At 38.6% G+C, this 22,032-nt stretch overlaps 1 protein-coding gene and 1 pseudogene across 1 annotated transcript in view; one reads left to right on the top strand and one right to left on the bottom strand.

The window, feature by feature from the left end:
• The first annotated feature begins 450 nt into the window (after nt 1–450).
• WWC2 (WW and C2 domain containing 2) overlaps nt 451–22,032 on the top strand; it is a 170,610-nt gene continuing 149,028 nt past the window's right edge. The window contains exon 1 of the mRNA XM_036228681.1: nt 451–620. Coding sequence (XP_036084574.1) covers nt 490–620 — 131 coding nt within the window. The 5' untranslated portion in view covers nt 451–489. The remainder of the gene's footprint in view (nt 621–22,032) is intronic.
• On the bottom strand, nt 16,702–16,820 carry LOC118609908 (annotated as a pseudogene).

Below are 22,032 nucleotides of genomic sequence, written 5' to 3'. Positions count from 1 at the left end.
GCGAGGAATGTGCATGCAGATGAGCGGGCGGGGGGCGGGGCGGCGGGGCGGGCCCGGGCGGGGCGCATGCTAATCGCATGCAAATGAAGAGGCCCGTCGCCGCCGAGGCCGCGGCTCAGCCGAGCTTCCCGGATCCCAGCCCAGACGGCGGCGGCTCTGGCAGCCTGGGCGCCGCGACCCTCGGCGGCCACAGGGGGACGGGGAGGAGGAGGAGGAAGAGGCGGAGGCAGCGGCGGCGGCCGCGGGGAGGAGGAGGAGGGTTCGATCGCCTGCTCCGACGCAGACATGGTGGACTGATCCCCGGCGGATTCCTGGATTGATCCCTGAGGCGCCCCCCGCGCGTGGCCCCGCCGCGCCGCGCGCCCCGCGCCCCGCAGCCCCTCGCCGGCGCCCGCGTCGGGTGCGGCGGCGGAGCCGGACGGTCGCGTTCCCGCCGCGTCCCGCGCCCGGTCCTTATGGAGGCGCCGCCCGCCGGCGAGGCCGCCGACCATGCCTAGGAGGGCCGGGAGCGGGCAGCTGCCGCTACCCCGGGGCTGGGAGGAGGCCAGGGACTACGACGGCAAGGTCTTCTACATCGACCACAACACCAGGAGGACCAGCTGGATCGATCCCCGGGACAGGTGGGCGGCCGGGCCGTGGCGGGCGCGGGGACCCGCCTGCGGAGCGCGGCGGTGGCTGTTGTCCCGGAGACCCGGCCGAGCGGCGGCGCCCGCGGCGCGGGGTCGTGGGGCGTGGGGCGTGGGGCGTCGCCGGCCTCGGTGCTGGGACGGGTCCCGGGAAGGAGGCGTGGGGCGCCCTGCCGGAGCCGGGCTGCGTCAGCCGGCCAGGCGCCCTGGAGGGGCCGGTCGGAGCCGCCCCTTCCAGGGCCCCCTTTGCCCATCCATTTCCTGACGCTCTCCAGAACCTTTAGACACTCTGGGCCCGGAGTGACCAGTGGAATGGGCGCCTCGGGCTGGCACTCCGTGTCCAGTTAACGGATCCAGAGAGGCCGCCTGAGCCCTCTTACAAGCTCACCGCCGCCTAGAGTTGGCCGAATTAAGGCTGGAGGGGGCACATTCGGCCTGGGAGGCGGGGCGGGCTCAGGGGCCCCCGGAGGAGGCCTAAGTGCAAGGTGGGGGACCAGCCGCCCAGATCACCTGTAGCATCTCCCTGGCGTTGCTTGACTCCCAGCCTTGACCGGGAATTCTTGATGGGGCGCGCCACCCGTCAGCCCCGGAGGTCCTGAACATGGAGGGGAGTCCCAGGTACCCTTCCTCCCTGGGCCTTGGCAGTGGGTGTAATTCGCTTCGCCCCTTAATTTAGGAACGTTTGTTTGGAGTTGTACTGCTTAGTGTTAGTCTTCACTTGAAAAGTTAAACTGATTCCCAGACCTTGAAATGGCAGATTGTATTTTGAAGTAAGAAGTTGTAAAATGAACACTAGAACTGAACCTTGGTTATTGAGGAATTCTGACTTGTGCTTAGCATGATTTCTTGTAGTTTTCAACACACACTTTTTATTCTTTTTGGGAGGCGAAGGGAAGTATGATCATCCTCTAAATCATCGTCTAAGAAGTTCAGGAGCTAAAGTGTAGCTGAATGTTCACAAGTGTTGTTCCCCTATCCCATCTTTCTTTTTAGCCTTAAAAGGAAAATCTCTTATAATTATTATAAGAATAACAAGAGATATTCTTAATTATAAATTTGTAGATTTTCCATTAAGGAAGTATTTCTAGTTGTAAGTTTAAATAATACGTATATTATTAGGGATGACTCCAACCTTTGGACTCTTTATCATTTCTAAAACTTCTTTTCAGCTTTTTATGGAATGTGGCCTTGGGGATTTATAACTTTTCTAAGTGCTTCTCCTATGAAACATTCCCCTTTTCTCAATTCGAAGCTGAAATAGTTTCATACTTTGTATTCCCAGTTACTTTTATTGTAAGAATATTACTTTTGAAAGCTATTAAAGAGCAATTATAAGTAAGTCATAAATGACATTGTAAATTTATGAAACAATCCTCATTAAATTATCCATGAAGGTATCGGTTTAGGTTTCCCTCCTGAAATGAGAAAAGGCACCTGTGCAGTTTCATCTTGCCACAGCCAGCTGTCTGTTGCTGGCCTGATAAAAGTTATGACAAGAATCACACCTTTACCGTCTCTCCAGACATATTAGTTGTTATAAACTTCACGCTCCAAGCCAGTTATTGCACTTTGAAACTCCTTAACAGATAGGAAATGTCAGTGATGGTGGTGCTCATGCAACAGTGGCTTTTAAGGCACCTGTATAAATATTTGACTTTTACAGTTGTGTGATAATTCTTTCTGCTTTCTGATACTTGAAGTTTCAAATCATTGACATTGCAGTGAATTCTTGAAATATTTAGGCATTTTAGGTTCTCTTTTTCCATTCCATATTTTATTAATGTCATTTCATTTATGTTTACCAGTAAGGGTTAGAAGAATATGTAATACCTAGGTTAAACAAATAGAAAGTGAAGTAAAATTATATAGCTTGGTTTGTCCATATCACTACTTCCTAAGCAAGTTAAGCATGTCTTTTTTTACTTTTAATGGATTAACAATTATTACGAACTCTGTTTTCAGGAAACTGGGTAACAAATTCATTTGTCGGAGACAGTTTTGATTAAGATGACTTGTTATTATTTCCAGTTTTCCTTGAAGCTTTTGAATCTTTAAGTATTTATAAATTTAGTTACAAATATTTCTGGATCTAAGTGTTCAAGTTTTAAAAGGATTCCATGAGATCAGTGTCCACATTGACATATTTGACGGTGTTTTCTTTTTGGAAAAGTAAGTGTCTCTAGGTCTTAAATGGTATGAGAGATGTTGGGAGAGGATATTTGGAGTAACTATTGACTCCAGTCAATTTTGTTACACACTTACCAAACATATGGAAAGAGAGATGTTACCTAGGCCAATTGAAGTGTGCCTATTCTTCTATAGGATCAAATTACAAATCCTGAAAGGAAAGTAATTTGATAAACTGTGGATCTGCAGTACTTTTGAACTTTTAAAGCCATTTAATTAAAATGATCATGATGATTTATTCAGTCATATTTATGTTAAGAAAAAGAATCCTGTGTTTTTGATAGTCGATTGGAATTTGAGAGATATTTCTGATTGTATAAATAATTACACAGATTTAGTGGGGAAAGGTCTGGAGATTTTACAAGAATAGAATTTCATTCAATAAGTAGTCATTATAAAATACTAAAGTGTTATTTTAAAATACTTGTAAGCTTTTGGAGATAGATGACATAATGCAAATTTCGCTGAGATGTAATCAAAACTTATTGAGTAAGCTTAGATGAGTTTCTGAATCCCTGTAAAAATACATTTTCAACTCTAAAACAAAGATAATACCTCCTACTTCATAGGGATATTTGGCCCTTAATTAGGGCCTAGCCAAATTGTAGAAGCTGTAGTGTTGTCATTCCAGTTTAGGAACTGGGTAGTTTGTAGTTCAGGTTACCTCTGAAAATAGTAGATATAGTAGCATATATTTACTCCATGTTTATTGTGTGACAGCCACTGTGCTAAGCTTTTAACTGGGTTCTCATTTTATTCTACCACAGTCCTGTGAGGTAGGTACTGTTATTATCTTACAGATACAGATGAGGAACTTGAGTTACAGAGAGGTTGCCATTGCTTTTAGATGTGGATTCAGGATTCCAAGCCAGATAGGCTGGTTACAGAGCCATGTCCTTTTCATTCCTCTAGACTGCCTGCGCACCTAGATAGACATGCTCGAGAGTCTTGGGGTGGAGTAGAACCCTTTGGGGTGGAGTAGAAACTCTTGGCTCAGTGTTGATTTTTCAGGCTGATTGACCAATCTTTATTGATCTTCAAAGGTCCCTTGTCAACATTTTACAATTCTATGATCCCTGAGTTAGCCACACTTGGGGTCTGATTCATGAAAGCCTTGGGAGTGTGGGTTGGGAAACATCAAGTTGATGCTGTTGAACCATAGCTCAGGTCCAGGTAGAACTGAAAATTCAGTATATTCTTGGCACAATAGAAATTCGATATGGGAGAAGAGTTAGGGGGGAGAGTTGTCTAATTCCTGAATAGGTTACAATTTTACTGTAACATTATTGACTTTACCCTCTTTTTTCCTTTCCCCCACTAATCTTGGGGAAATCTCCCCGTCCATGATTTCTTGCCTCACCTTCACCCTCAGTTGACCCTTGCCCCAGGAGTGTTATTTTGCAGGTCTGCTCCCTCTTTCGTCTCTATTTTACTCACCATGCGCACCCTTTGACCACACCAATTGGTGTTTATGGTAAGCCATAGATCATGGCCAAATGGTCTGGTGCTTAAAAAAAAAACTATATAGAACATAGAAGAAAAAGTTTGGATGTATTCATTGCCTCTTGGAGCAGTAGGAGGCTAAGGTACACAAGCCTCAGAGACAGGTCGAGTGGTTTTTCCAACTCCTAGTAGAATTCTGCTTATTTTCTGTTGTTGGATGGAATGTTACCCAGAGATACAATGACTTTGTCTCGTTGTACTTAAAAGATTTGCCACCACACAGTGACTTTACATTAAAACTTGCTGATAGACCATAATCTTTGGTTTATGGCTAGTGTCAGACATCAAGCAACCTTTAATTTCTAACTGAAGGGAAGAAATCCTGGGGAATGGGAAGGGTGACAGTGAGGAGAAAGAAGATCTCAGCCAGGTATCTTTGAAGAGGGAGTTAACTTTTGGGTATTCTGTGCCATCTGTAGGGCATGATTAGGATCTAAGGAACTCTGTATTGTCTTTCAAAGTCAAAGCAAGTAATTTTGCTAAACCTACTGCTAGAGTGTAAGCCCCTCAGAAGACCTGATTGCTTCTTGCTGCTTTCTGTTTTCTTTGTGTGTGGTATTTTTAACTGAATGTTGGTTAGGTCAGTTAATGAAGAAAGGTGTTAAATTAATCAAAGAATACTAGTTGAGCTACTCTTTTATTCCAATTTCATATTGTTGGGCTTTCAAAAAATTTGCTCATAACTACCAATTACCAGACAATTGATTTTCCAGTTAGATTAAAAGTAATTAGAGAATTAAGCTGCTACATGTTGACTAATTGTCAGATGTGAATTACTTATAAGTGCAAAGAAAATAAAATTAGCACTGATCATCTTAGTCGCAACTGCCATTGCTGGTTCTGGGTGCCAAGTGGTTACTGTGAATTATCTGAGTGATTATGGTATTTGAAGTGTGGAGAGGTTGTTAAGAGAAGGTTTTTTTGAAAAATCATTCTGGGAAGCACCAACTTAAACTAAACTATGCTGTCTTCCAAAAATTCCCTAAGAAACATTTCTTGTTTTCAACACAATTTGCTATAATGCCTGTTGGAGTGAGCAGTGGGTGCTTAGTATATGACTAAAGATTTCTTCAGTGACTTTAATAGTCCATAGTTTGCTGTTTAATTTTGTTGTAAGACTCCAGACAGTAATTGCCTTTTCAAGAAAGACTATTATTTACAAATAAGTCACTTTTTTAGCTGCGTAGTCAGCCATTGTGGCCGTAGCCTTCAAGGAAGCCACTCTTTAGATTTCACATGGGGAAGCCCTCCCTGTTCAAGGGTGAGTGTGGCAGCTGCCCTGCAGCCCGGTCAGGCCCCACACTGTGTGCCTGAGGGCGTTGGAGCTGGTGCCCTGTAAATGGCACTTGCTTACTTTGCTTGAGTAAATGTCTGTGGGAAAATGATGCCACCACTATAGAGGGGTGTGGCCAGCTTCATTTTGCTGACATGGGAGTTACTGAAATGGTAGGGAACTGTTAGCCCAATACAGTGTATGTTTCTTGAGACAGGGCCTGAGTCTGTGTATGCTCGTCTTGTGAACTTGATGGCTATTGATTGAACTGTTTTCTTTTTAGAATTTTAGACTAATTTTTCTCATCCATTTCTGAAGCTCCTATTATTGGAAAAATTACCACAAAAGTATAGGAAAGGGATTTTTATAGGCACAGTTATATATATAGGTTGAGATTCAAAAGTGATTTACCAAGTATGCAAGTTCAGAATGTTTCAATGCGTTCAGTGTTTTTCCTAAAAAAAAAAATCTATCTATCTATCTATTTATTTATTTATTTTTGGGAGAAGAAAAATCACATAAAGGTCACCATGTAAACCATTTTAGAGTGTATGATTCAGTGGTTTTTAGTGTATTCACAATGTGTAACCATGACCAGTATATAATTCCTGAACTTTTTTATCACCCCACAAAGAAATCTCTTTACCCATTAAGAGCTCACCCTCTGTTCTTTACTCACCCCTGCTGCCTTTACTCACCTATCTTTATGATTTCGCCTGTTCTGGAAGTTTCATATGAATGGAATCATATGATTTTTGTGTCTGACTTCTGTCACTTAGCATAATGTTTTCAGGATTCATCATGTTGTTGCATGTGTCGGTACCATTCCTTTGTATGACTTTGAATAATATTCCATTGTGTGTATATACCACACTTTGTTCATCCGTTCCTCAGCTGATTGGCATTTGGGTTGTTTCCACTTTTTGGCTGTTATGAATAATGCTGCGTGAACCTTTGTGTGTAAATTTTGTATAGCTATATGGTTTCAGTTCTCCCGGATATATACCTAGAAGTAGAATTGTTAGGTCACATATTTCACTTACTTCTTGAGGATTTGCTGAACTGTTTTCTACAGCGGCTACACCAGTTTACATTCCACCAGCAGTGTGTCTCTCCACCTTCACCATTTTTCCTTTTTTTAAAGCATTTCTAGTGGGCACAAAGTAGTGTCTTCCTGTGGTTTTGAATTGCATTTCCCTCTTCACAGTGTTTTGATAGCCTTAATTTGACCCAAGCTTCCCCCTTTTATTCTAGATTTTTAGCCCTTTCCACTCTCCCCACCTTTCTGAGTCCTCTCTCTTATAACTTGACCAACAAAAAATTAGAAGGGAGGAATTAGTTCTTCTTAGTCTCACATTGCTCTTTCCTGTCCCCCATATCTGATGGCTTTGAATTATTTTAACACTGAGATTGTAAATATAAATTAAACAACCTGCCAGGTACCCTGGACTCTGAGAGATATAAAGCCGATAAGATTTGTCTCAGCTCAGGTTGCTTACAATCTAGTTTGCATAATCATCATTTAAAAAGTGAGAGAAAATCTAAGTATCGGCCATTATGTTTTCTTTAGATATCCTTTTAATTCAGCCTAATGGTTACCTCCCTCCTTTCTAATAGGTGGGAAACAAGAGTGGAGAAGAATTGAAAGTCAAATATACTAGCAAAGTACATATTAATTTTTGTCTTCATATGATATATTTTATGAGGGATAGATGTGAATCACATAGATAGTGAATCATGATGTGTGTGAAAGTTTACAGTCAGCTTATTCAAAATGATTTGACGTTTAAAACTATTTAGCTAGTTATAAACGGTAAGAATGGAATTCATTTTTATTAATTGTATTTTTAAAAAAACAGTTGGAGGAAACCTGACAAACACTGCTTCAGTCAGGCAGTCAAGGTGAATATCAAGTCATAAGTCATACTGATAGACCCTTGATATGATGTGATGACAATGGTATTTTTTTGTGTATGTAAGGTCTTTCTCTCGAGAAACCACTGTCTAATCATGAGAAGAACACCCACCAATTCTCAATAGAGGGACGTTCTACAAATTATCTGACTAGCACTCCTTAAAACTGTCATTATCAAAAAACAAGGAAAGTCTGAGAAATCGTCACAGCCAAGAATAGCCTAAGGAGACATGATGAGTAAATGTTATATGGTATCCTGGATAGGATCCTGGTACAGAAGAAGACATAAAAGCTAAGGAAATGTGAAAAAAGTGGATTTTAGTTAATTATATTGTATCAATGTTGGTTCATCCGTTCAAATAGAGGAAACTTGAGTGTGGGATATATGGAAACATGAAATACAGAATGTACTAACTGCATTTTTTTTCTGTAAATCTAAAACTGTTCTAAACATAATTTATTTTTTTAAATTACAAAAACCCACACAAAACAGTTGGAAGTGTTTTGCTTTAGTCAAAGTGTGAGCATGCTATGTAATTACGGTTTTTTGGTATACTTGAGAAGCAGGAGTGGGCAAACTGTGACCCAAGAGCCAAATCCCGGCCTGCAGCCTCCTTTTTGTGTAGACCTCTGGGCTTTACATCATTAGGGGCTCTAAGCAAACAAACAAAAGCAAAGTATTATGTAACAGATTGCATGTGGCTCACAAAACCTAAAATACTTGGACTTTGGCCCTTTACAGAAAATTTTAGCAACCTCTTATATAAAATAAGATGATGAAGTCTTTAAAATAATTCATATAAACATTTAATATGATAAAATGGCATATTTATCAGGGATCATTGATCATTTATTTAACAAATAGGGTGGACTCTAGGCACTGTGTAGTATAAAGGTAAATCAGACATGGACGCTGAACTTGTAGAGTTGCCTTCCACCTCACATTACTTTTCTTCTCATGGAAAACACAGCATGATACTTAAAGTTTTACAAACCCATTCTCCTCCGAAGTAGCTGGAATTGTACACAGAGACATGAGAAAAACAGCCAAAAATGTACTTTTAGAGGTACCATAGTTGTTTGTTTACAGTTCACTGTTGGAAGTATTATAGTAATCTATTTTGGTAGTTAGAAACTCTGACTTTCCAGTGACGTATTGCTAGTATTTATATTGTCACAAAGTTGATGATATTGATCAAGTAGAAAAGAATTCCATGTATAATCTTTACAAGACAGGTGCCTGTCTGCAGTTAAGGGTGTTCCAAAGATGCTATGAAAGGTTAAAATTGTGTTATTCTGTGAATGATTTTTCCTGTACTTTTAGGCCTGATGTCAGTAAAGAAACCATGGTTCTAGGGGAACAGTAGTGAGTAGCAGTGAAAATGGAGCCAGCTGAGAAGCGGGCAGTAGTGCAAGAACAAAGTTAAGCCTTGGGAACTGTTCTTTCACTGCTGAACCAAGCGAGCAGTTACGGTGGTCTCAACAGAGGCGTTCATTTAACCTGCTCTGCTCTCTCTGGGGCTGGGAGTAGGAAGTTAATTTTAAAGAAATGTAGACAGTATTTTGATTACTAAAATAGTGACTTGCTTTTAGTTACAAAGTGTCGCTGGCATGTCTGTAAAATGAGTGTGTCAGGATTTGGCAGGCGGAGAGGATTTCCTTCCCGGTGACTGTTGCTGCTTCTGCAGTGCTGTGTTTTCTCTGGTGCGGCTTGGGCTGTGGTGGTCACCAGCTCCGAATGTGACTGCTGACAGCAGTAGTAAACATCGACTTACAGAGATTTGTGCTGTGAACTCCTGATTAAACTTCTGACTTAGGTATGGACCGGGATGCTTTGTGTACTTTACCAACATTGCCCCATTTTATGAGAGATAGTTTTTTTAAGTGGCATTGATATTTGGTCAAGTTTAAAGCATAATAGACAACATTTACTGCAAAAGATTTGAAGGTCATGTAGTTTCATTTAGTTCAAAACTTTCCCCTGCAGTTTTCCTTAGTGTTATGGTTTTTAATAGAGATAAATCAAAATGCCAATCTTTTTCCTTGAAATTATGATAATGAATAGTTAGAGTCCGTATTGCCCATGATATCCCTGGGTTTTCAGTTTTGTTAGCTTATAAATCTAGGTTTGTTCATTTTTGCTGGTCAGTAATTCTGTCCGTGTTAGGTGTTCTTTCCTTTCTGCTGATTATTAGGGTGTTTGAACTTGTTATTTAACAGTATTTAACTTGGCCGAATGTTTACTGTAACCTTAATGCCCTAGTTTGCTATTGCAGATCCAGATACTACAAAGCTCTTTTGGTTGTCTAATACCCCTTTCAGTCCTTTTTCCTCTGTGAAAATATGCCTTTTGAGTGTATGTAGACACCTCCTTGAGACATTTCCTAATGTCTCATGTGTAAGGAGCATCTGTATGTCTGTATCGCTAATGTTCTCATAAAATTGATTTTGGGTCAGTTGAGGATGGAGTCCTGCTTTGCATGTGCTCTGTTCCTTTGTACCTTCTCAGCTTGCCTGTCCCCACGGGGTGCTTAAGAACATTGCAGAGCCTGGATCCATAGTATTCCAAGGACCCTTTCCTTCTTCCAGCAGTCTGCACGACTGGTCTCCGGACTGCTTTTACTGACTTGACCCCATAGTCAGTCACTCACTGACTCATTCATTCAGCCATTGGTCAGACATTCACTGAAAACACTATATGCCAAGCACTATATCTTGAGGACATAACATTGAATGAAATGGACAAAGTCCCTGCTCTTATAGATTTTGTATTCTAGTTTGGGGAAGACAAATCATAAAGGCATCAGTGCATGTATTTTGATCGAAATAAACAAGGCAAAATGATAATGGTGTTAATGGGAGCTACTTTGGGTGGGGTAGTCAGGAAAGGCCTTTCCAAGGAGCCACAGTGAGCTGAGACATGAGGATAAGAAAGAGCCATGCTGTGAAGGTCTGGGAGAAGAATAGCGCAGCAGAGGAAAGGCCAGTTCTGCACTGTGCAGCATGATAGCCTCTAGAAGTGTGTGGCTATTGGGATCAGTCAAAATTACATAAACATTTAGTTCCTCAGTCTCACTCACCACATGTTAAGTGCTTAATAGCCACATGTGCAGATATAGAACATTTCCACCAGTGCAGAAAGTTCTGTTGGACTACACTGTCCGAGTCCTGGGATTGGGGTGGGGGTGTTCAAGTTGCTGAAAGGCAGCCAGTGTGACCAGTGCAGGCAGAGGGAGGGAGATCATAGGAGATGAAGCGGAGAGGTAAAAAGGGGCTCGATCACGTATGCCTTGTAGACCATCAACATTTTAATGGTATTCGGGAGTCATTTTAAGTTGAACGAAGCAATGATGGGGTGTGTGTGTGTGCGTGTAATATAGTCTTACCCGTTTTTAAACAAGAGTTCCCTGCTCCATGGCGAAGGAATCATAGAAGCTATTGCAGTGAGATAATCTAGTGAGAAACAACAGATCTTGAGCTGGAATGATGGCTTTGGCAATGGAGAGCAGTGAATAGATTGGTGATGTTTTTTAGGTGAAAGTTAAAGAACTTGCTCATGCTTTGGATATGTGAGGCATGAGGTAAAGAGAAGAATCAAAGATTTGATGATTTACTGACTTACTGAAAGACCCGGGGAGGAACATGGTTGGTTGGTGTCCAGTTGGATCAGGAAACCAGAGTCCTGTTTTAGATTTATAGATCTGAGATGCCTTTGATGACATGCACATGGAGGTATCTAATAGGCAGCGGGATAGGGAGTCTGGAGTTGGCGAGACATCTCAGAGTTGGAGATACTAAATTTGGGTATACATAGATAGTATTTTAAAATTGTGGGATGGGTGAAATTATTAGGAAAAAAGGAAAAGAGGTTCCAAGACTGAGACCTGAGGCATGCCAATATTTTTTTGTGAAACCTCGTTTCAGCTAAGATGATTTATTTGTTCTCACCAGAACATATCTTATACTTTCCACCACTGTGCTCTGATGATGACGAAAATGATGACAGTGATATCAGTACTCTCCGTTGAGCCCTTCACATATGTTATCTTAGGTTCCAAAAGGCCAATACTGTATCTGTCTTATTCTCTGTTATATTTCAGTTTCTAGTTCTGTGCACACTCTTAATAAATGAAACCTTAGCTAGGTACCTCTCTTGCCCTTGTTTTAGGAAATGAGGCTTAAAAGGTTAAGTGATTTGTCTAAGGGCACAGAGCTGTTAAGCAGTGATGGCAGAATTTAGCCATGTCTGTCTGACTTCAAAGTTGTGCATTTAAACTGTGTACTGCCTCTGACTGTTACTCAGAAGGGCTCTTGGCCTCCTGTTTGAGGTTTAGAAGTCATAGCCATCCTTTAGGACTTAACAAAGTTTCAATATTTGAGACTTCCCTTAACAATTTAGCCCTACACTATCTTCCAGTGCCTTAATTTTTATGATGCATGTTTTTAGCATCTGTTTTAAAACTAAATTATATGTGAGGTTTTGACTCTTCAAATTGACCAATACTTTTTCAAAAGTTAGTTTTTATTTCCCCAAACATATTGTTAGTCTCCGTCCATCAAATCACGCACACTGTTGTTTATCGACGCCCCCTCACAGGAGTCCCAGCACCATGTCTTACGCATATTGGGTGCTCAAGTAAAGCCTGATTTGATTCTGTCACTTCTGCTGTCATTTTTCCAATGCTCTAAGTTCTTTTAGAGGCTGATATCTGATGTGCTATACATTCTTTTTATCCTTGTCTTCTGGTTCTAAAAGCCCTTGACCTTGCACCACAGCCTTCTCCCAATCGAGGCTTCTGTGGAATTCTCCCCTTCTCAAATGTGTCACCTACACTCTGTACTTCCCCAACCCAAACCCCCTCTCTCATTTGAGGACAGGTGAACTGATTATTAAGGATGGAGAATGTTCAAAGTGATTAAGCTGAGTCCCAGTTCTTCCAGATTCTTTGCTAGAGTTCTCTGTTTTTTTTCATTGATTTAAACCTTGGTGGACAATCTATTGTCTGAGAATGCCTGGTTTACACCGCAAATGTGTAAATCACAGACCTTGATTGGAATTCTTTTTTACCTTGACTGTCATAATTGAATTTAACTCTTGAGGGAAAAATAATCTTTCTGTAAATTGCCATGTTATTGTTTGCTTAAACTCTGCTTAGATTTAGATTCAGGCTGTAGCATTCGTAAGTAGGAAGTAATAAAAACTAAGGGAGGATGGTATATTTTTGTTTAATTTACTTATGCCATGAAACTTGCTTGGAAAATACAAGTCACTAAAACGGTGATTATGTAGGAATCTTTTAACTTGTGCATTCCTTTATCTATGTCAAAGTTGCTGCACTTATTATTTTGCCTTTGTGATGGCTTAACAGCATGTTGTATATCTGCTTTTATTTGGGAATCTAGTATTCTTAAATTGCTACTTTTGGCTTCGTTTGAGATCCAAGTTTGTGAATTTTAATTAAATGCTTAGATTATGCATGTGAAAAATCTTTTGTTCCTGTGTTGCTATGAGCAACAGTTGTTAAAGTTAACCTTTTTTAAGGAAATGTGGACAAATCTATGAATTTTAGCTGGTTAAAAAAAAGGGTCATCATTTAGAGTTGGGAATGTTCTGCCTATGAAATAAATTGTTAGGATGTCCATAATTATCATGGTGAAGGCGAGAATGCCGTGGAAGTGAATAATCATCCGACACATTGACAAAACATTCCTAAAATACTATTCAAATGAGGAAGGACTTTAAGGGGCTGCAGCCGGCCAGCCAAGCGTTGAGTCCTTTTAGCCAGTGGTCTGACTGGGTTTACTATTGTGGCCAAAAAGAAGCGGTGTGTGCTGGTTTGCACGGAAAGACCAGTGACTTATCAGAAACTTCCCAACATTTTTGTTTTTGGAAACCTTGTCTCTGTTCCTCCCCACACACAGCACTTTATCTCATTCTTAAAGACTTCTTTTGTCCTGACGGCATTTGCTTTCCACCCGACTTCTGTCTAAATTTTACTGACTCCTGGTGATTGCTTAGGCTTGCCGTCGGGTCCTGTTGTGTGATTTTTTTTGATTATACTCTTTTGTGCTGTTTAAACTAGCGGTGTTTACCTAAATTAGTGGTGGTCTTAGAGAAAACACTTTAGTCCATTCGAATGAAAGCGGAGCTTGCCCTGGTCCTGCTGAAGGCAGTGCTGCTTGAGATTTCTGTGGACTCGCTCTCCAGAAGGGCTAGGAATGTGGCTGGACGGTGGAAGCTGGCTCCTTCCTCGCTTAGAGGCATGAGGTCTGGGAACGGGCCAGTTTAGGGATTTATAGTGATAATGTAATTAATTCTCCCTCTGAGAATACGCAGCTCTGCTAAGAGATGCCCTTTGTCCTTTTCCTACATTCTCGCTTCTGCCCCAGCTCTCTCTGGAGAAGGAACCCTGACGCCCTAGTCCTTCACGCAGTTCACAGAAGGAAACCATAACTTCTCTGCGAAGATTGTAGAAGAACCCGTGGAGCTCACCCCTCTCAGAAGGGGGCGTCAGGCGCCTCCTCACACTTGCCTCTCTGTGTAGCCATGCACTTTGTGTTGCGGAACAGTGATTTATTTTCTTAAAAGTTTTAATTTTAATTTTTAAAATTTAAATTAGATTTTAGTATTTTTTGTTAAAAATACCAGTTTTTAAAACACAGATGTAGTGTTAGCTCTAAAAGATATTCTAGGATAAGAGTGGGAACTTAAAATGAACATGTAGTAGTTGAGATGGTTATTCATTGAACCCATTAAGGAACGTTTTTAATGTGTAAATCATAAAAGACTACGCCTTTGTATACTAAGTTAATTTCCTTTCCACTATTTTCAATTCCTTTTTCCCCGGTCCATCTTTTACTCCTGTATTCTTTATTCTTATATTCATCCATGGTGATAATAATATAGTTCTTAAGCAGTCCATCCAGAGAACTTGAATTTATTTGTTGATGGGTTTTAAAGAAAGTCAGTGTGGGAATCATCTGAACATCCGATTTCATCAGAATATCAGGAGTGTCCCAGTCGTGGAGATGAAAAGTCACCTTTGCAAGTAAAGAAAGGATGTTTGTACTACTTTAAGATTAAATCCTACTAAATTAATACTTTGGGGATTGAAGAAACAGGAAAAAGCTGGTTTCCCTTTTCTGGTCTTGAGGATACAAATGAAGAATCAAGTAGTTGGAAAACCAGTTATTTTAGAATTTTCAAGGTGAGAAGGTCAGCTGCCTGAAAGGGTGTGTGTATATATAATTTTTAATGAGAAAACACCTTTATTCATGTTAAATCATCATGGCACATAGAGTGAAATACTATGAATTGATAAAGATGTATTGGTGCTGAGATACAAAAGTATCTGCTATGATTTCATTTGAGTTGCAATACACATGCATATACTCATATATTCTGACATTTGTCAACTAGAATGGTTTTGAACAAGCAATCTTTATTAGTGGTCACTTCTGGGGAGTGAGACTGCAGGTTGGGAGAAAAGACATGATTTTATCTAATTACTTTTGGGCCACTTGAATTATTATTATACACATAATTTGCTGTTTATTTAAATAAAAACCCTCTTTACAGAGAAGAAAAAATCAAATATTTTATATTTATAATGAAAGAGTTAAAATCATGATATTTATAAATTCTCATCCATATTTAATATTGTTTAATTTTACCTGGTCCATATTTTGGGGGGAAAGTCTCTTAAATTCCACTGATATAAGATTGATGGAACACATAAAACATTAGAAAAAAAATTGCATTGTGGAGGAAAACAATGAAATTGTTGATATGTGTAATTTTTTTGTATCTCTGTTACCTTCATATAGACATAGAAAAATGTTCCTGATTTGTTGGTTGTCAGTGGAGAGAACAGTTTTAATATCTACATATTTTAATTTTGCCAGGTAAAATAAGCATTATCCAGTTTTCAATCACTTAGTCACAAAATTAGTTTATAAAGTAAAAACTTTTTTTATACAGTATACATCATCTAAACAGAAAATATCTTTCTTCTTTTGTTTCCATGAAAACTGTACTAAGGCAGTTGTCGGCCAGTTCTGGCCTGCGGGCCGGATCCTGCCCCAGCCTGTTCTTGTTGTTGTTTTAAATAGCCTGTAACCTAACCATGCATTGTTTATGCTTTTAAATGGTTAAAAAAATATCAAAGGATTTACTTCATGAAGTGTGAAAATTATGTAAAATTCAAATTTCACTGTCCATGATAAAATTTTTAGAGCATAGCCATGCTCATTTGTTGTTTTCCTACTGTAATGGCCGAGTTGAGTAGAGATAGAAACTGTATGGCTCGCAAAGGCTAAAATATTATCTGGCCCATTTTACAAAATGTTTGCTCATCCCTCAACTAAAGTAATATAAAAAAAAAGTAAAAATGCATTTCTCTGTGGAAAACTGTTGATAGCATTGAGCCTTCTTGCTAAGTCGTTTAACCTAATAACTTGGCCTGAGTGTAGCAGGTATACTGCTCGATAGCAGTGTGTGTCTCTGTGTGTGCTTGTGTGTGTACGTAAAAACAGCCTTCCCCTTTTTTTTTTTTTTGTCACTTTGTTTATACCTCATAAAAATGGAATCAAGCAGTATTTATCTTTTCGTAATTGGCATATTTCACTTAGCATAATGTCCTCAAGATTCATTCATGTTATTGCATGTGGCAGGATTTCCTTCTTTTTGGAGGCTAAATAATATTCCGTGTGTATATTCACCACCACACATGTTGTATGCATTTTTACTGGGAATAATGTGCTGTGAACATAGGTGGGCAAAAATTTTTGAGATCCTGTTTTCAATTCTTTGGGGTATGTACCTAGAAATGGGATTGCTGGTTTATATGGTAATTCTATTTAAAAATTTTTGAGGAGTCCCCATACTGTTTGCCATAGAGGCTGCACCATTATAAATTCTTGCCAGTAGTACACAAGAGTTTTAATTTCCCCAGATTCTCACCAACACTTGTTAGTTTATGTTTTGTTTTGTTTTGATATACTGGCCACCCTAACAGGTGTGAGGTGATAGCTCACTGTAGTTTTGTTTGCATTTTCTCTGATGATTAGTGATGTTGAACATCTCTTCATATGCTTGTTGGCTATTTGTATATCTTCTTTGGTGGAGAAATGTTCATTCATTTTAGAATTGGTTGCTTGTTTTTTTAATTGTTGTTTGTTTGTTTGTTTGTTTTTAACGCCTATAGCACCTGGTCTTCCTAGGTAATCTCCCATCCAAGTACTTACCAGGCCCGACCATGCTTAGCTTCCGAGATCAGACGAGATCGGGCACATTCAGGGTGGCATGACCATAGACTAGGTTGCTTGTTTGTTTTGCTGTTAAGTTGAGTAAGTTATTTATACGTTCTGGATATTAACTCTTTCTCAGATACATGATTTATAAATACTTTCTCCCAATTCAGAAATTGCCTTTTCACTCTGTTGATTGTTTCTTTTGCTGTGCAAAGTTTTAAAGTTTGATATAGTCTCATGTATCTATTTTTGCTTTATTGCCTGTGGTTTTAATGTCATATCCAAGAAATTATTGCCAAATCTAATATCATGAATCTTTCTCTTATCTTTTCTAATAAGAGTTTTATAGTTTCCGGTCTTACATTTATGTCTTTAATCCATTTCGAGTTAATTTTTGCATATGGTATAAGATAAGGGTCTAAGTTCATTCTTTTACATGTGGACATCCAGTTTTTCCTCCATCACTTGTTAAAGAGACTAACCTTTCCCCGTCCAGGATCCTTGGCACCCTTGCTGAAGATCATTTGACCATATATGCAAGGGTTTATCTCTGGGCTTGCTTTTCTGTTCCTTTGGCATACATGTCTGTCTTTATATCATAGCAGTTTTTGGAAGGTGGGTGACATTATCTGTATAGATGAGAAACTGAAGTTTAATTAGAAGGCAGGGAACCAGAATTTTACCTTAGGTTTTAAATTTTTCCACTATGCTAAGCTAGTTTGTTCCTTTTCAGAAATCAGAAGGTCATTAGTACTTATCCAATACAACAAATATTTGAAGGTATAATGTGTTTCACTTTTATGAATGGTTGCGTGTGTGTATATAAGTATATATCCATGTTTCTTGTCTCTCTTGCTAAATTATAAATTCATTGAAGGTTGGGATGAAAATATTTTGGTGTGTTTGCCCAGCACTGTATATGTCACCTGAGGGGTAACTGTAGGTTGGTATATACCTGTATGAGTATAACCTAGATTGTATAATAACGATCTTAAATTTACAGAGTGTTTACTCTAAGCTAGGCACTCTTTTAAGTACTCCATATGTCTTAGCTCATTTAATTCTTACCACAACACCTTAAGGTAGGTATGTTCATGCTCTTTAATGTTAAACTCACTTCATTTGCTTGTTTATTCATTTGTATGAAAAATTCTATTACCTGCCCCATCTTTGCTGACTTTCCTAGGCTCTGCAGCTCTGCTGTTATTGTGGTACTCAGTCTTTAGGGGCAAAATGAAATCCCCTTTCTCCTTCCTGCTAAGAAGCGAGCCCCCTTATTTTAGCAAAGACAGGATCAGTCAGTAGTTTTTTTCCTTTAAATTATTAAAATTTTAATTTTTTTTGAGTAGATAATACATGTGCATCTTACAGAATTCAAGAGCAGAGATGCTCAGTGAAAAGTAAATCTCCTTCCCACACCACTCTCGGCTTCCAGTTTCTCTTCCCAAAAGCAGACATCTGTCACCAGTTTCTTATGTATTCTTCCACAGATATTCTCTGCATATACAAACCTACATGTGCCTATGTATGCAGTCTACAAGTATCTTAGCTTTTTATTTTTTGGTACAGTTGTAATACTGTTTTGCACCTTGGTCCCCGCCCCCCATAAGAAATTATTCCATTCCATAGGATATATCTTGTCACTTACTGTCCTATTTTGTGAATGTGCTGAACCGTTTTGAATCTTTTCTTCATTATGGACATTTAAGTTGCTCTTTGTTTTTAATTTTGTTACAAACAGTGCTTCACTGACGTTAACATTGTGTCTTACCTCCAAATAAATTGATAGACTTGAAAGGCTGAGTCAGAGGTATATGCATCTGCAATTTTGATAGGTTCTTTAACTTGTTCTCCATGAATGTGGTACTTATTTCTACTCTCGCCAACCTGTGAATTAGTTAGTGCCTGTTTCCCACACCTTCACCAAGCGTTGTTTTTCAAAACATTTGATATTTTTTACTGTTAAGAGAAATGCAAATTAAAGTGATATTGAAATAGCATTTTTCACCTATTGTGAGTGAGGTGGAACTTTTTTTTTTTCATTTCTTTAAGAGCCACTTATTTTTACTTTTCTGTGAACTAAGTCTTTATATTATTTACTTTTTTGTTGTTGGATGGTTGCTATTTTTATTCCTGATTTGTAAACATTATCTACATTTTAGTCATTACAAAAATAGTGGACAAAGAATAGATTATTCAGTGCTGGTACAATAGACCATCTGTATTAAAAAACTGAAATTTGGATCCCTGTGCTTTCACATATGCGAAAATTTTTAAGTTGATTAATGTGGAGAATCAACTTGGAAAAGCAGATTTTAAGCTATTAGAAAACTATAGGTAGGTGGATATCTGTATGACATAGTTGTAAATGGGAACACAGAAGAAAATGGAGTAAAAATAATAACCAATTCTCAGAAAAAAAAAAAAGCAGTATGATCAGTGACTATGTGGAAAGATCTCAGTTTCACTAGTGCTGACTGAGGGAGGTGCAGAGTAAAACTCCAATGCAATACTATTTCATTTCCATCAGATTTACTAAAAGTAATGAGCCTGATAACATCAAGTGTGGAGAGGATGTGGGAAAAATCAAAGCTTTCGTCACTGCTGATAGTAGTGTGAATCAGTTATACCGCTAAGGAGAGCAGTTGGCAATGTATGTCAGTTTAAACATTTGCATCCCAGGATTCCACTTGTACATCCTAGAGAAATTCTCACAAATGTGTACATGCAAGTTCTTTGCAGCATAAGTTGTAAAAGCAGAAAATTGACAACAGTCCAAGTGTCCATCAATAGGGGATTGTATTAAATAACTGTTACGGTTCATATGTAATGGAATGTTTACAGCAGTTAAAATAAATGAGCTAGAATTTTCCTACATATATCAACACAGAAAAATCTTGATGATGATGTTTAGAGAAACAGAGCAAGTTTGAGAAGTGTGTGTATAGTGCGTATACCATTTGTGTAATTTTTTTTAACCTACAAAACTAGAGTATACAGCATTTATGGATACATATGTATGTGGTCAAGATTTTGAAAGCAACGATCTACCCTGACATCAGGATAGTAATTTCCTCTGAGGAAGGAATGGTGTAAGGGGATCTGTCCTAAAAGATATCTATAATTCTTTGTGTTTTTAAATCTGAAGGCAAGAAGAAAAACACATCCCCTAAATCTTGGTGCTGTAGATGTAGTTATTCATTTGTCTCTATTTTTTAATGTATATTAAACATAACTTGTTCGTTTTTCTACATTTCTTTTCGCTAGAAATAATTTGTGCTTTAAGCAAGCAATATAAGGAATTTTATTAATAGACTTATTAGTTTTGAATTTTAGTTTAAAGCCCACTTGGTCATTTAAAAATGTATTGCTGGAATTTATTTGCTAATATTTTATTTAGGATTTTTACATTAATATTTATGAGACTAGTCTAATTTTTTTTCTTCTCTTTCGATGATCCTTCGATTAGATTTTGCTTTTAATGTACTGACTTCCCAAAAAGAATTTGGAAGGTTTCATTCTTTTCCATGGAACAGTTCAAGTATCCCTGAATTGTATGTTTCTTGCAATATGGTAGTGTTCGCATTTCTAACTTACTTGATCTCAGTTTTCAGGGAGGTTAGTTCTTGGATAATTACTTTGGTATCTATATGGCTGATTAGATTTTCCCTGTATTCAGAGATTAATATGACATTTGTAGTCTCTTGGAAAATCATCAGTGTTTTCAAATTTATTAGACAAGATAATCCCATAATGTTCCTTTCCTTTCTACTGTGTCTTTGGTTGTTTTCCTGTTCTCATTCATTACTTAGTGTTTTGCGTTTTTATTTTTTTCCCTTTCTGGTTTAAATTACCTAATTGCTCAGTTATTTGGGTATTTCTTCTTAAAGTCACCAGTTCTTGAATTTATTATTATTAATTACTGTTTTTTCTAAGTCAGTACTTTTTGCTTTTATCTTTATTCATTTCTTTTCTTGGTGTTGTTTTTCATTTCTTGTTACTTGAGATTGCTTAATTTATTTTTATTATTATTTATTAGTATCAACAGTTAAATACTATGAATATTCATTCGATCCGGTGGATTTCCAAACATGTTACCCCATCAGATTTTTCTGCAACTGTTAGTTCTTCATCAAGCCTAGCATAAAAATGGACAGACACACAGGGTTGTTTCTTTGGGTCTTCATTTCCTTATGAAGGCTTCGGATTCGCATAAAACTTCTTAAGCAAACTCGTGTGCTTTTCTCCCGTCACTCTGTCTCTGTCAGGTTAATTTTCAGACCCAGCCAGGGACCCCAAGGAGGTCAAGGATGCCTTTTCTCTTTACTACAGATCACTGATAACTGCTTTAGTTGTATCAAAGTTTCTGGTATGTCGTATTTATTCATCAATATTTGGTTTTGAATTCCTCTTTATGACAGAATTTAGAATCTGTGGTAGCACAAACTTCTCCACAAAAGCATAAAAATGACGAGACACACTAAATTTTTCTGATGGAATGTGTGGCCAAAGAAATTGCCCCAAGGGCATGAAATCTCCCAGCACTATGTCCTGCCTTGGAATTTGAGGCTCACATGGAGCTGTGAGGGCTGCTTTTAGTGTGTGTTTGGCATTGGGGAGGGGGTGAGGCTGGCAGTTTTTCCTTTCAGTCATCTTCATGTTCAGAACTGGAAGCTCTTACGTGAAACAAGGTGTGCTTCCTGGAATGAAGTATAGGTGCATCCTCAATTTTCACCAGTTCTATTTTCAAATGACTCACAGTTCAAGGGCACCCTGAAATCTGCCTTCAGGAGCTGAAGTCAAATGATCTGACAGACATTTTTAGCTATTTATGGGTGCTCCCTGACAGCTGTTCTGTGTTGGTATTGGAGCCATCATTGCCTATAAAGCCATGTTTTCATAATTATTATATTATTATTCTATATTTATGATATGAATATATAATATATGTAATTATGTTATATTTCATAATTTCATGTATTTCAAATAAATTTCTTTTATAAACATTTGAAAATGAATATTAGTGAGAAATGTGATGAATCCTTCCCTTCAATCAAATGCCTATTTGATTTCAGGCAGTTGTCTATGTGCTCAATTGAGAAGAAAATTAAAATTAGAGATATTTATGTTAGTATTACATCATGTAATATCGGGTCTAAAATTTTATAATATTGTCGTTTTCTTGCTCCTTCCTACCCCCACATAACATTAAGCGTATTGAAAACTTTTCTTGCTCAATTTAGTATGCCTTCTTAAGAATTTTTTTAATATCAAAG

This window comes from Rousettus aegyptiacus, unplaced genomic scaffold (genome assembly GCF_014176215.1).
Source record: "Rousettus aegyptiacus isolate mRouAeg1 unplaced genomic scaffold, mRouAeg1.p scaffold_m13_p_11, whole genome shotgun sequence".
Classification (NCBI taxonomy): domain Eukaryota; kingdom Metazoa; phylum Chordata; class Mammalia; order Chiroptera; family Pteropodidae; genus Rousettus; species Rousettus aegyptiacus.
Note: the sequence above shows the minus strand (reverse complement) of the source record. Positions and strands in the feature narration are given on the sequence as shown.